The sequence below is a fragment of the Cherax quadricarinatus genome, chromosome 1 (assembly GCF_038502225.1).
Source record: "Cherax quadricarinatus isolate ZL_2023a chromosome 1, ASM3850222v1, whole genome shotgun sequence".
NCBI lineage: Eukaryota > Metazoa > Arthropoda > Malacostraca > Decapoda > Parastacidae > Cherax > Cherax quadricarinatus.
Window position 1 is genome coordinate 16,789,934 of NC_091292.1, and position 15,875 is coordinate 16,805,808.

Below are 15,875 nucleotides of genomic sequence, written 5' to 3' on the forward strand. Positions count from 1 at the left end.
CCGCCAATACTTTCCGTACCACTTATCCGCAAACAACCCCATCCCATCCGTAGTGTGGATAACCTGACCCACCCTATACCCTCCCACCGACTCAAGAACCTCCAAACATGGAATAGTTGTTGCCTGCCGACGTTGTTTTTGTCTGCGCAACACACACGAAGACGGCCTATCTCCCCATAACACCTCCTCCACCCCCGCCATTACTCTCACCGCTTGGAACCGCTCGTCCTGAATTTCCCGCAACCGCTCTTTAAGTATCATAATGTCGTCCATCGGATAGACACTCTCTACTGTCCCTTTCACATAACAACCCCGTAACCTGTCCTCCAAATAATTAATCAACCCAAATTTTAAAGAATTAATCCTTTTCCCCTCCCTCACATAATAATGCCGAATCCGGTCCTTAGCCACACCATCCCACCACGTCACCACGTCCTCCACACCTTGTACCTCCTCAGTTAATCTCTCCCACAGCTCCGTAAAACCCCCCAACCCCTCCTCATCTTCCAACAGACTCGTATTTAATTTCCAATATCCCCTAGAGATACAAGCTAGAGAATCCCACTCTACTTCTGCGACAACCGCCCTATGATCTGAAAAAGCTAGTTCAATAGTACGGACAGACTTTGACAATACCTTATGAGATATATACAACCTGTCTAACCTAGCTGCGTAACCTCGCCTCACGAAAGTATGCTCCACCTCCCACGCTCCCCCACCTACCACATCCCTCAACTGAACATCCACCAAAAGATTGCGTAATGCTGTCAACATATGCCCCGCCCCTCGTGGTTCCACATCCGCTCTCCTGATCACACAATTCCAGTTCCCACCTACGATGGCCACTTCAGGTAAACCACGGAAAGCAAAAACTAGATCATCACACACAAAATCCCTCTTGACTTTCATATCATTTTCAGCTGGTGCATACACACTTACAAAGGTTACCCTCTGCCCCATCCACCACCCATCCACACGCAACACCCTCCCCCCCCACCCCCTTCACGTCTTTGCAACACAAACGGGCTCACCTCCTTTATCAATAAACCCACACCACCTTTCAAATGTGCCGATGGCAGAGTCAACACCGTATACCCGTCCACCTCGAGCACTCTACCCTCCCTGAAATTATGCTCCTGTAGAAAGACTACGTCCACTCTGTATCGACGTAAGAGCATACGAAAGCATTCCCTCTTCACACCAGTACACAGTCCATTCACATTCACAGTCATGCACTTAAGGCCTTTCTAAAGCTTCCAACCCTTTCTCCTCTCACCCTTCCCAGGGCCTCTTGCCCCAGGGTCAACATGTGGTTTGTCATCATCCACCCCCCCCCTCTTCGATGCCTCTTATCCTGGCTGTCACGAGAATATACATCCTTCCTCCCAGACCTCTGCGCGGGCGTCAGGACATCATCTGAGTCTGACGCAGCCGCCCTCTTCCTCGTAACACTCTCTACCGCCATACTGTCTACCGAAGATTCCTCACAGTGAACATCAACCTCTACTGTGACCTGTCGCACAGAGCTCGGTGACTCCTCTCTGTGCCTGCAGTTGTCCTCCTTCCTTCTCGTGCCTGTCCCGCCACACTCTCCTTTCAACTCAGGCACCATTTCACGGACCAAGCCATTATCCTCGCCCGAAGAAGGTAAAGTTTTCAATACCTCGTCGAGCTCCTCCTCCAGCTCTTGCACCTCCTGCTGAATTAGCACTTCCTCCCCCGTCACCGGCAAAGTGGCCATTTTCGGCTCCACACAACTCGTGCCCCGCCCATCATGCACCACAAGAGACTCTTCTACAATTTCACTCCACAGACGGCCATCTCCTCGGTTTCCTTTGGAATTCTCCTCTACGACATCCACACCTGTAACTGGTGCACCACCTGTTTGCGCCGGCGCCCTCCACTGCCTCCCACACGTCGCCGCCATATGGTCATACTCTCCACACAACCTGCATGTCCGTCGCTGCCCAGCATACGCCACTAGAATTTGGGTCCTAAACTCCGGCATCACGACGTATGACGGGATCGGGTGCCTCAGTGTCATTTTGAGGGAGAATGTACCCTCCGGACGTCCCACGTACGCACCTGCCGCCCACTTGCCTTGGGTTGCCAGATGCACGGTACCATAATCTGCAAACACCTTCCGTAAGTCCTCCTCGTCAGCCTCGAAGGGGACATTTCGCAACTTCACCCACGTATAGTGGCGAGAGACGTCTATGAGTCGCACTTTGACAGCTGGAGTTACATCAATACTCACATGCTCAAATTTCGTCACTAACGACTCGTACACAGCCGTCGAATTTAACTTGACGAATAGACGATAGGCCCCATTCAGGGCCACACCATAAACCTCATCATCCTGCACTCCATACGTTTCCCTGATGATTGCCGGAAGTAACACCTGCGCCGTAGAGGGGGAAATCGCCCCACGAAGCAGCTCAACGCCGACAGTGTTCACCCTACGTCGGATACTCAGCGCCATATTGTTGCTATGAGAGCTCTCCTGACAAACAGCAGAGGGGTGCTGTGCACAACCACATTCCACCGCAGTCAGGCAGCTAATGAATGAAAATTATTGTTATAGGAATGCAGTTAGAAGCCTGAGTAGATCTATAACCCACTATGATAACATGAATGTAGATAAGTATGTTTATGTAGCAACTTGCAATGTGAACAGACTGACTGATGTTGTAGTGGCCAGGCTTAAAGTTGGTTACAAGTACTTCTGGCAGTTTGGGAGACATGCAGATAATGATCAAATTAAATACAAATTATGTGATCAGGTATATGGTCACTGTCTTGAACAGTATGTGCTGAATTGTCCACTTATTGAGGAATACAGAGACAGACAGTATAATAACCTATGTGACATGTCAAGATACATTATTAATGAAAATAAGATACCAGATATACTAAGCAAATTTCCTAAATTTGCATGTAACAGATAAGTGAACTGTAGATATGTAGATAAATAAAAACCCATATGCACGCCTGTTAACCCTTTTGGGGCCTAGTTCCTAGGCCTTTTGTGTATCCATATGCTCTTGCGCTACCGTCCACAGGATGGATATGGGGTACACAATAAACTAGCCACTTCGGTGGCAAAATCTAAATCTAATCCCCTAACCCTCCTGTCCTCCAGTGTCATCAGGCCTATTTCCCTTAACCTTTCTTTGTAGGACATTCCCCTTAGCTCTGGAACTAGCCTTGTTGCAAACCTTTACACTTTCTCTAATATCTTGACGTGCTTGACCAGGTGTGGTTTCCAAACTGGTGCTGCATTCTCCAGTATGGGCCTGATGTACAGGGTATACAGTGTCTTGAACGATTCCTCACTGAGGTATCGGAAAGCTATTCTCAGGTTTGCCAGGCGCCCATATGCTGCAGCAGTTATCTGGTTGATGTGTGCTTCCGGAGACGTGCTCGGAATTATACTCACCCCAAGATCTTTCTCCTTGAGTGAGGTTTGCAGCCTTTGGCCACCCAGCCTATCCTCTGTCTGCTGTCTTCTTTTCCCTTCCCCGATCTTCATGACTTTGCATTTGGCTGGGTTAAATTCAAGTAGCCAGTTGCTGGACCACGTGTCCAGCCTGTCCAGGTCTCTTTGGAGTCCTGCCTGATCCTCATCTGATTTAATTCTTCTCATTAACTTCACATCATCTGCAAACAGGAACACCTCTGAGTTTTCCCTTCCATCATGTCATTCACATATACCAAAAACAGCACTGGTCCTAGGACTGACTCCTGTGGAACTCCACTCGTCACAGGCGCCCATTGTGATACCTCATCTCGTACCATGACCCGTTGTTGCCTCCCTGTCAGGTATTCTTTGATCCATTTCAGTGCTCTTCCTGTTATACGTGCCTGATCCTCTAGCTTCTGCACTAATCTCTTGTGGGGAACTGTATCGAAGGCCTTCTTGCAGTCCAAGAAAATACAGTCAACCCACCCCTCCCTCTCGTGTCTTACTTCTGTTACCTTGTCATAAAACTCCTAGAGGTTTGTAACACAAGATTTGCCTTCCATGAATCCGTGCTGGTTGTCTTTTATAATCTTGTCCGTTCCAGATGCTCCACCACTCTTCTCTATGACGTTGCATACTATACACGTCAGTTATACTGGTCTATAGTTTAGTGCTTCGTTTCTGTCTCCTTTCTTAAAAATGGGAATTTCATTTGCCGTCTTCCATACCTCAGGTAGTTATCCAGTTTCGAGGGATGTGTTGAAGATCGTGGCTAGTGGCACACACAGCGTCTCTCCTCCCTGTGTGTGTGTGTGTGTGTGTGTGTGTTTGTGTGTGTGTGTGTGTGTGTGTGTGTGTGTGTGTGTGTGTGTGTGTGTGTGTGTGTACTCACCTAGTTGTACTCACCTAGTTGAGGTTGCAGGGGTCGAGTCCAAGCTCCTGGCCCCGCCTCTTCACTGGTCGCTACTAGGTCACTCTCCCTGAACCTTGAGCTTTATCATACCTCTGCTTAATGCTATGTATGGATCCTGTCTCCACTACATCGCTTCCCAAACTATTCTACTTACTGACTACTCTGTGGCTGAAGAAATACTTCCTAACATCCCTGTGATTCATCTGTGTCTTCAACTTCCAACTGTGTCCCCTTGTTACTGTGTCCAATCTCTGGAACATCCTGTCTTTGTCCACCTTGTCAATTCCTCTCAGTATTTTGTATGTCGTTATCATGTCCCCCCTATCTCTCCTGTCCTCCAGTGTCGTCAGGTTGATTTCCCTTAACCTCTCCTCGTAGGACATACCTCTTAACTCTGGGAATAGTCTTGTTGCTAACCTTTGCACTTTCTCTAGTTTCTTTGCGTGCTTGGCTAGATGTGGGTTCCAAATTGTGCCGCATAATCCAATAAGGGCCTAACATACACGGTGTACAGGGTCCTGAAAGATGGCAGAATGCAGTTCTGAGGTTTGCTAGGCGCCCATACGCTGAAACAGTTATTTGGTTGATGTGCGCTTCAGGAGATGTGCCTGGTGTTATACTCACCCCAAGCTCTTTTTCCTTGAGTGAGGTTTGTAGTCTCTGGCTCCCTAGACTGCACTACGTCTGCAGTCTTCTTTGCCCTTCCCCATTCTTCATGACTTTGCACTTGGTGGGGTTGAACTCCAGGAGCCAATTGCTGGACCAGGTCTGCAGCCTGTCCAGATCCCTTTGTAATTCTGCCTGGTCTTCGATCGAATGAATTCTTCATCTGCAAACAGGGACACTTCGGAGTCTATTCCTTCCGTCATGTCGTTCACAAATATCAGAAACAGCACTGGTCCTAGGACTGACCCCTGTGGGACCCCGCTGGTCGCAGGTGCCCACTCTGACACCTCGCCATGTACCATGACTCGCTGCTGTCTTCCTGACAAGTTTTCCCTGATCCATTGTAGTGCCTTCCCTGTTATCCCTGCTTGGTCCTCCAGTTTTTGCACTAATCTCTTGTGTGGAACTGTGTCAAACGCCTTCTTGCAGTCCAAGAAAATGCAATCCACCCATCCCTCTCTCTCTCTCTTGTCTCTCTTGTCTCTGTGTGTGTGTCTGTGTGTGTGTGTAGTATGTGTCTTAATAAGCACCTGCCGTGGCCGGCTGGTCGTAGTTGCTGCTTCACTCCCAGTAGCTAGGATGAATCCGTCTTAGTATTAGTGATTATCTTCGCATTTCACCAAGCCATGATGTGTTATGAATTTTATTCATGCCTTAATATAGGCGTGTTTGTTGTGATAGGTGAAATATATATTGTTGTTAAACTGTTGCAAACACATACTAAACAATTTATCCATGATGACTGGGAAATAAATTCCAAGCATATTCATGATCTTTCAGTCAGTTCTGTTTATGTTTAAGAAAACGATTTAGAAATCATTAAATGCTAGGAATTTATTTCCAATTCATTGTGGTTAAATTGTTCATGGGTATACAAGTTATGTTAGGACTTGCCATGTAAAAATCACCGATAGCTTCACTTAATAGTTTGTATTGTACAGGCCAGTTGTGTGCGAGGTGTCGGCCGCTAAGCTGGGAGAGTTTGGTGTTTACCTCCTCAACTTGACAGAGGAAAGCAATTGTACCTTCTCTACACTCAAAGATCCGGTCTTCGAGTACGGAGGTCAGCAACAATACTTAAAACTTTTATAGTTCTGGTAAATGTGTCGTATACATATATTGATTCACAGCTGAAGTGTTCTTTCTTTTTTATTCATATGCACTACTCTTCCCTTATACTTCATTACAGCAACATCCACCATCACCTTCTCTCACTATTTCCACCAAAAAAAACCTCCCTCACCAATACTACCCTCCCTCATCACCACCACAGTGAATAACTTAATGTCTGCCGCAGCAATCGTCATCGCCGTAGCTGTGTATGCAGGGTTGGCCATCCTGGCTGCTGGCTGCCTCGCCCTCTACCAATGGATGCTTAGGAGGTACACTCACAGTCGAGATGACGGCTCCCAGGTCAGTATAGGTACGGTACATTGGATCATGACAAACACACACATCAGGCCAAATGTCTATCGACAAGGGCCTCTGACACCTAGTAACCACTACTACTATTAAAACACACACACAGTAAAGACCTGATAATCAGGAGAAAGCTCACAACAGAGAAGTCTGGGACGTGTTGAACAAACGATTGAAGACGTGTTCTCAGTCGAAACAAGGCAATGCCAGAAAATTTATCGAAAATGGCAAACTGACAACAGGAATAATATTATTATTACTATTATCATCAAATTACGCGGCAAAACAAGTGTCATGCAACTCACACGAATTTTTTTTTTACTGGTGGTGGATACATCAAAAGCAGTGTGGTTGAGGTAACTCATAACGATTCAGTGTGGTTGAGGTAACTCATAATGATTCAGTGTGGCTGAGATAACTCATAATGATTCAGTGTGGCTGAGGTAACTCATAATGATTCAGTGTGGCTGAGGTAACTTATAATGAAACCTTGTGTATGGCAGGTGGAGCTACAGATGGCGGGGTCGACCACAACAATACGGGAGACTGACAAAAGCAACACCACACCACCACCAGCAGCACCCAAACCTCGTCTTAAGTCCCTGGACACCTTCAGAGGGTAAGCTGTTCTCCTAGCTAGTCGCTTCCCTCTATTTCTCCTCCTCTTCCTCTCTCCTGCTTTTCGAGAACCCGGGCTACATGAACAGAACTTTTGTATCGCTATTAATGGACGGAGGATCAAACCTCATCGCCTCCTTGCCATGAATGAAACTCATACGTTTAGTGCTTTGTATACACTAATAAAAAATTACTACTACTACTAATAATAATAATAATAATCCTTCTTTCGCTAAAATCCTGGCTATACCTCAGTGATATATGTTGCATACTGCTTCTCTTCTACCACTTCTGTGCTGTTTGCTCACCTGAATAGTACATGTATACTCTACTACAGGATGAGTATCGTCATCATGATCTTCGTCAACTATGGCGCCGGGAACTACTGGTTCTTGGAACATGCTACCTGGAATGGTCTCCAGGTAGCCGACCTCGTCTTTCCTTGGTGAGTCTTTCTTCATATCAATCCCACGACACATCAGCCTCACCAACAGCAGATAACAAGCAGTATAAAGATGTGTTAGTGTATACTCTATGATTAGGAAATTTAGTTTATAGTCTTTTTTTTTTTAAGAAAAGTTTTTAAACACATTATTGACAGATACATGCAGTTTCAGGACACGCAGATTCTTGACATACATGTCAGTAGTGAATGTAGTAAAATGGAATTATATGTATTTCGACAGGTTCATGTGGATTATGGGGGTTTGTATACCAATGGGACTTCGCTCTGCTCTACGCCGCCAGACTCCTAAACCAAAGATATTTTTCAGGATTCTTAAAGTGAGTCCTCTATACTTTGGTCTCCCCAGTCTTTATCCTCTTCCCCACCGTCATCCTTTCATCTCTGCTTTTTCTTTTTCCCCATTAATTTCCACATACGTATCTTATATCAAGTTTATATTCAATAGTCCTCATCTCGTGGATCATTTCTACGATAATTTTCTCTATACCATATTTTATCTGTTTTTTCCCTCTACCGATAAATGAGAATCATTCTATTTTGGATTTTCCTAAGTCATCTGCTGTGCTAACCACGTCTCTTAGATGAGATGATAATCAGTGAACCATCATGCAAGTTAAAATTTTACACTTCCGTGAACGTGGTGTTCCATCATATGTGATCTAATCTGGATCAGGAAGGTGAAGCTTCCCTAACCTCTGGTAACCCGGGTTTGATCCCACGTTATTTACTCCTTCCTGACAGTGTAATCTCGTCAGGGTGTGAGATGGTGCTTTATCTCATAACTTGCCAGTAACTAATTACTAACTTTCCTTGCCCCTCGGCATCAGCGATCCATCAAACTGTTTGTGCTGGGCATCATCCTCAATTCTCTGGGAGGGTGGATCTGGCTGGACAAGTACCGCGTGCCTGGAGTTCTTCAGCGCTTTGCCATCACTTACCTGGTCACTGCCGGTGTGGCTTTAGCTCTCTCTCCTGACAAGCCGCCCCAGTACCAGGTGAGTGCTGCTGCTGCTGCTACTGTCTCTACCGACCCCCAGTACGAGGTGAGTGCTGCTGCTACTGTCTCTACCGACCCCTAGTACCAAATGAGAGCTGCTGCTGTCTCTACCTGCCCCAAGTACCTGGTGAGTGCTGCTGCTACTGTCTCTGCCGATCCCCAGTACCAGGATCATTAAGGCTACATGTCATCTGTACCCCACTAATACAGGGACTAAAGAAAACTTATATATATATATATATATATATATATATATATATATTTATATATATATATATATATATATATATATATATATATATATATATGTATATATATATATATAACAAGTCGGCCGTGTCCCACCGAGGCAGGGTGACCCAAAAAAGAAAGAAAATCACCAAAAAGAAAATACTTTCATCATCATTCAACACTTTCACCACACTCACACATTATCACTGTTTTTGCAGAGGTGCTCAGAATACAACAGTTTAGAAGCATATACGTATAAAGATACATGTGAGGGAAAAGTTCAATAGATAGGAGTAGCAATATAGTAACAATAGTTTCATTACCGGCTACTAGTTAAGGTAGGGTAAGTCACGCTCCCGCCTTTCTTCCCCCTCCCCGAAAGTGATAGTTTCATTACCGGCTACTAGTTAAGGTAGGGTAAGTCACGCTCCCCCACCCCCGATAGTTTGATTTTCAAGGAAGGTTCCGCTCTTGATTTAGGGAATTGGATTTGCTCCAGTTCCCCAAATTAAGCCTGAATACCTTCCACAAGGCGCTGATAGATTATAATAATAATAATAATAATTGATTGCCGGCTGCTTGTTAACGTAGGGTCAGTCTAGCTCCCACTATCCCTTCCCCTCCCTCTTCCACCCCCCCCTCGAAAGGTGACGTGTGGGGCTCTGGTCAAACTGTAAATCACTCGACTCACAGCTCCCAACACTACTGTAAGTACATGCCTGCCTTGTATTCTAGTGGATTTATTGGTTAAAAGCTTCACTTTTGACCAATAATAAACTTAGTCCTTTCAGTCTTGCTCTAGGTTGACTGTTGTAATAATCACCACGTCTTTTGAGTAATGTACACTGCCATGGAGAGTGATTATTTAAGCAGTGGGTAACCTGTCTATCTTTTCAGCTTGGATGACAGTGAGGGTCACCTGTCAATCAACGAGAAAAACAGGAGGACTAACGTCCAGAGACTTCTCCATTTTGGATCTAATTATCTGTGCGCCTGTATGAAATTGCAGGACGTAACCCCACATCATTGCAGCGGTAAAGAACCTGCTTTCCTGTCATCGGGATACTACTCACTGGTATACTGTGAAGAACTAGCCAGAGGATGGTCACCAACACCTGCGACCCCCTCCCCACCCCACCCCATCATCAGCAATGGCTACGATTTCAACAAGTGTCACCAACACCAGACACCCCTGTAGATATTAGCGTTGAGTTCAAATGTTATTTTATTCATTTCATTTTTCATTTTTCTTTCAAATAGGATATACCTTTCATGTTTTATTGTTTTATGTTTGATTTAATAAATAAGAAAGTGTTTATCTTTGTGAATTATTATTTCTTTTTCTATTCATTAATTTTCCTGAGGAGAAGCCAGCCTGAGTAATACTGTCTGAAGTTGTTACAGGGCTGTGTAAGCCTTCACAAGTGGCGACCTTGCCAGGATCAACTCTACTGAATCAAGATTCAACTCCATCTCGAATCTACCATTGGAACTTCAACGCTGCATACCACAGACGGTTACCACCAGCCATGAGTAATCATTCTCTATGGTAGGACTACAGTACAGGTATTTGAAAGATTTGGTGATTGTTAGTCTCAATTTATTGTAAGTCAAGTCAGGCAGGATATAATAGTTAATTCTGCCACTTTTTCATGTGAGCTTGAAACACTTTGGAGGATTAGACTCTAGGGACCCGAGATTTTCCAGTGACAACTTGTTTCATTGAGCTCTTTATTATATCAAGGGAACTGTCATAGGACACTCTTGATTTGTTGGTGACAAGATTGGATGGTCAAGTGACCCCATTCTACTTACTGTTTGCTCAGGAGCCGGCATAGAACCCTTCGTTTTAATTAATACAAGTTGTTTAATTGAAGCAGGGATCGAGCCCTCTGGTTTATTTACAGTTTGAGCGGAGCAGGAATTGAACCCTCCGTTTTCTTTAATACCCGTTTCATTTCCCCTGATAGTTTAAGTTATTCTTGCAAGTATGGATGAATACCAGTTTTGGATGAACGCTGGAAGTAAGTTAGGAATAACAGGGAAAAATTTAGAATCTTTCATTAATGCTAAGATCTAGGAAAGACTTGAAAGAGAGAGAATTGAGAGAGAAGAAAGACAGTTAGAAAGGGAAAGAGAAGAGAATAAGGAGAGAGAGAGAATCGAAAGAGAATCGAAAGAAAAGAGAAAAAGGAGAGAGAGAGAATTGAGAGAGAAATCCGAGAGACAAAGAGAGCGAGAAGACCAAAAAGAGCGTGATAGACTTGGTCGTGAGGAAAGAGCTAGAGAACGTGAGGAACAAGCTAAGATACGTGAAGAACAAGTTAAATTAAGAGAACTTGAGGAAAGAGAAAAGGATCGCGAGCTCGAAAAATCTCGCCTTGAATTAGAGAATAAAAAGTTAACTTTTACACAACAACAATTAGAGGAAGGAGTAATGGAACAATGTGCAGTCAGTGCACATATTCCAACACCTAATTTACCTCCCTTCACAGAGGGGGAAGACATAACTTCATACATTATCAGGTTTGAAAATACCGCTACCCTCTGTGAATGGCCTGCTGACACCTGGGCTACCAGGTTAGGAATGTTATTTTCTGGTACTGCTTTGAATGTCTATGCAACTTTGTCGCAGGATATCATATGTAATTATAACCTACTAAAGAAGGCAATCCTTAAAGCATATCAAAAAACCACTAATTCTTACAGGAAAGATTTCAGGTATGCCACCTTACAGCCTGGCCAGAACTTTCAACAGTTACAGGTAACACTCTTTCGTTTGTTCGACTTTTGGATAGAGAGTTCAGGAATTGATCACAGTTATGAATCTCTTAGAGACTTCATGGTTGCTGACCAGTTCCTGACAGCTCTTCCTCACCAGATACGAACATTCATTAGAGAACGTAACCTGATTAAAGCTGAGGAAGTTGCTGAGGCTGCTGACCTATATGCTGAGGCTCACAATTCCTATAAAGACCTAAAGGGATCGAACCCTAAGGGCAAGGGTTCATCAGACCTTAAGAAATCAAAGCCTCTAGTGGAAAGTAAAATGACTTCTTTTATTCCTGTTTGTCATTTGTGTGGTGTTAAGGTCCTAAGAAGGTCCAAAAAGTTGGAAGATGTTTTAAAGACTGTAATGACCAAGCACCCTTCTGTTCAGGAACAGTTAATGGACTAAATATATCTACCATTTTACGAGACACTGGATGCACATGTATAGTAATTTCTGATAAGCTGTTCCCTAATCTTAGAGACTCATTCCTCTGCTATACTTTCAGACTACTTGGGCCGTACAGACACTTTTCCTACCATCCGTTGTTACATTAGGTCTAAATGGTTCACAGGTTGGTCTGAAGCCGTACTAGCTCCCATCACTTCTTGCTCCGTACTAATAGGTAATGTTAAAGGTGCCATTCTTCCTTCTGAGGTTGACCTTTCATCACCAAAGATGGATATAAGTGTTTCAGATCCTCTTCCTGTAGAGTCGGAGAAGCCCCTCGAAAGTTCAGATGAGACAATGTCTCGTGAGATTCATGTGGGATTAAAAACCAGTGATGCTACTCTCGAAAGCGAGGTAGTAGGATCACCGGTTCACTTGTTAGATGAAAGTGAAGATATCACCTCCGATACCATAAATGTCTTGACTAGGGCTCAGACCAAAGCCCATGCTTCCCCTACTGTCCATCCTTTGATTCTCCCTGACTTTAAGCCTTTAGATGTATCGAAGGACTCCTTTGCCAATTTACAACGTAATTGCCCTTCTCTTCAGAATTGCCATAATGCCGCTAAACAAAATCAAGTTATCCAAAGGAAAAACTTTTCATATAAATTTGAATATATAAAAGATATCTTGTACAAGTCAGTATTCAAATTAAATTCAGATGAGACAGACTATCCCATCTTAGTTGTTCCAAGTCAATGCAGAGAGACTGTTCTTAAAATGGCTCATGACCTGCCAGTGGCCGGACATTTCTCGCATCGTAAAACTTTAAATAAAATTAGGGAAACCTATTTTTAACCTAAAATGTCCTCAGATGTCACTACTTATTGTAGATCGTGCAAAGTTTGCCAACTGTCATCCTCCCGAGGTACCAGGCGAGTACCTATGGTCAAAATGCCTATCTTTACGGTACCGTTTGAAAGAGTAGCTATTGACATCGTTGGTCCTTTATCTCCACTTTCATCTGGGGGACATAGATATATATTAACATTAGTTGATTATGCTTCGAGTTTCCCTGAAGCCGTTCCCTTAAAGACCATAACTACTACAGAGGTGGCTGAAGCCCTTTTGTCCATCTTCTCCAGAGTGGGCATCTCTAGAGAAATTTTGTCTGACCGTGGGACACAATTCACATCTGACTTAATGCAACATCTATACCAACTTCTGGGAGTGAAGCCTCTCTTCACCACACCCTATCATCCCAGCTGTAATGGGAGGATTGAGCGCCAGCATTCGATTCTCAAGTCCATTTTAAGGAAACTTTGCTCCCTTAAACCTAAGGAGTGGCATCGTTACCTACCCTGTGCTTTGTTTGCCATGAGGGAAGTTCCCAGTGACTCTTTGGGGTTTTCACCTTTTGAACTTCTCTATGGTAGACAGGCCAGAGGCCCATTGTCCATCCTTCATGTCTTATGGACTAATGAGGAGGTAAATGCTGAGGTTCAGTCTTCTTACCAGTTTCTCCTTGACCTTAGATCCAAACTTGAGGAGACCTCTGACATAGTTTCGAAAAACTTAAGTTTGTCAATGGACCAGTACAAAACCTATTTTGATTCCAAAAGTCAGAGGAGAAGTTTTAAAGTAGGTGATGAAGTTCTTGTACTTTTGCCTATCAAGTCAAATAAATTATTAGTAGCATGGAAAGGTCCATATAAAGTATTAAAAATTTGTGGGAAAGTTGACTACCTCATAGAAGTCGAGGGGAAACCTAAGCTTTATCATATCAACATCCTTAAGAAATATTACCGAAGAAATTCGGTTAACTGCCTTAACAACTTTGACTTAGTTTTTCCACACAAACTTGATAAGACAACTGAAGAATGTAAAGTGTGCGTAATTGACACCTCTAACTTAGACTATGATGAAGAACTACATGACTTGGTGACTCTTGACCACTCGGATGCAACCAACATTAATATTAACGAATCTTTGGATGACCATAAGAGACATGAACTACTTCAATGTGAGTAACTTTTCAGACGTCTTTACTGATATTCCAGGTGTTACCTCCACGGTAGTCCATAAGATTGACTTAGTGACGGACAATCCTATCAAACGAAAATTATACCCAGTTCCAGTTCACCTTAGGGATGCATTTGACCGAGAGGTAGACAAATTATTAAAACTAAAGATCATTGAACCTTCAATTTCTTCATATTGTTCACCAGTAGTCATGGTTAAGAAGGAGGATAATTCATATAGACTTTCTATTGACTTCAGAGGCCTTAATGCTATAACTCAGTGGGATGCTGAGCCTATGCCCTTATTAGATAGCGATCTACACAAATTTTATGACTCTTCCTTCTTTTCAGAGATTGATACTGCGCAGGCATATCATCAAGTAATGTTAGATCCTTCTTCTAAGCATTACACCGTTTTTCCTACACACCAAGGACTGATGCAGTATAGAACTATGCCCTTCGGTTTGGTAACTGCCTGTGCTACCTACGTGAGACTGATGAGAAAGGTCTTGGGTAATATGCCAAATGTTTCAGTTTATTTTGATAACATTTACGTAATGACATCTACATGGGGCGAACATATCCAAACATTAACATCAGTTTTGCGTAGGTTATGCTCACATGGCCTCACTGCCAAGCCGAAGAAATGCTTCCTTGGGTATAACAAGATTAGATATCTTGGACTGATACTTTCTAATAACTCTCTGCAGCCTCTCCCCAGTAAGATCAAAGCTTTATTAGAATTTAAATTCCCCAAAACCAAGAAGCTCATGCGAAGCTTTCTTGGTTCTGTAAATTTTTATGCACGGTTTATCCCGAACCTTACTGATCTTACAGGCATCTTGTCCGACTTCCTTAAAAAGTCTGTGAAGGAACCTCTTGAACTTTCCGACGTAGCTCGGGATAAGTTTAATGAGATTAAAAGTATCTTTTCGAAAGACCCTATTCTTAAGATTCCTGATATTAATAAAACATTTTGTTTGAGAACTGATGCCTCCAATACTGGCTTAGGTGCGGTGTTACTACAATACCATGATGGTACTCCCTTCCCTGTATGCTTCCAAAGCCGGAAACTCCTTCCCGCAGAAACAAGATACTCCACAATAGAAAAGGAATGTTTAGCCCTTGTGTGGGGTATCTCCAAACTTAAATTTTATTTGCTGGGAAAAGAATTCATTTTAGAAACGGACCACAAACCTTAGATATACCTAGAAACTTTTAAGGGAACCAACAGTCGCCTCTTGAGGTTGACATTGGCACTCCAGGCTTTTAAGTTCCATATTGTGTATATCAACGGTTCATCCAATTATTTCTGACTTGTTAAGTCGTGACAGTCAGTAGAAGATTTGTTGCCTTATGCGACTTCCACATGTTAGAACTTTTTCCTCGCCTATTCTTCTTATACTCCTTGACTATGTCTTGGTATGGGGGAGTGTGAGGGAAAAGTTCAATAGATAGGAGTAGCAATATAGTAACAATAATTTCATTACCGGCTACTAGTTAAGGTAGGGTAAGTCACGCTCCCGTTTTTCCCGCCTTTTCTCCCCCACCCCTAAAGTGATAGTTTGATTGCCGGCTGCTTGTTAACATAGGGTCAGTCTAGCTCCCGCTATCCCTTCCCCTCCCTCTTCCACCCCTCCCCTCGAAAGGTGACGTGTGGGGCTCTGGTCAAACATTAAATCACTCGACTCACAGCTCCCAACACTACTGTAAGTACATGCCTGCCTTGCATTCTAGTGGATTTATTGGTTAAAAGCTTCACTTTTAACCAATAATAAACTTAGTCCTTTCAGTCTTGCTCTAGGTTGACTGTTGTAATAATCACCACGTCTTTTGAGTAATGTACACTGCCATGGAGAGTGATTATTTAAGCAGTGGGTAACCTGTCTATCTTTTCAGCTTGGATGACAGTGAGGGTCAC

The 15,875-nt window shown here is 43.5% G+C and overlaps 1 protein-coding gene across 4 annotated transcripts in view; it reads left to right on the plus strand.

The window, feature by feature from the left end:
• Positions 1–15,875, plus strand: part of Hgsnat (Heparan-alpha-glucosaminide N-acetyltransferase) — a 77,136-nt gene that overhangs the window by 37,120 nt on the left and 24,141 nt on the right. For 2 of the 4 annotated variants that reach the window (XM_070099101.1, XM_070099140.1), the window contains exons 4-9: positions 5,984–6,105; positions 6,340–6,455; positions 6,965–7,080; positions 7,417–7,524; positions 7,766–7,862; positions 8,373–8,588. In XM_070099101.1, the coding sequence (XP_069955202.1) occupies positions 5,984–6,105; positions 6,340–6,455; positions 6,965–7,080; positions 7,417–7,524; positions 7,766–7,862; positions 8,373–8,588 (775 nt within the window). The remainder of the gene's footprint in view (positions 1–5,983; positions 6,106–6,339; positions 6,456–6,964; positions 7,081–7,416; positions 7,525–7,765; positions 7,863–8,372; positions 8,589–15,875) is intronic. The other 2 variants (XM_070099199.1, XM_070099232.1) reach the window with 1 other exon arrangement.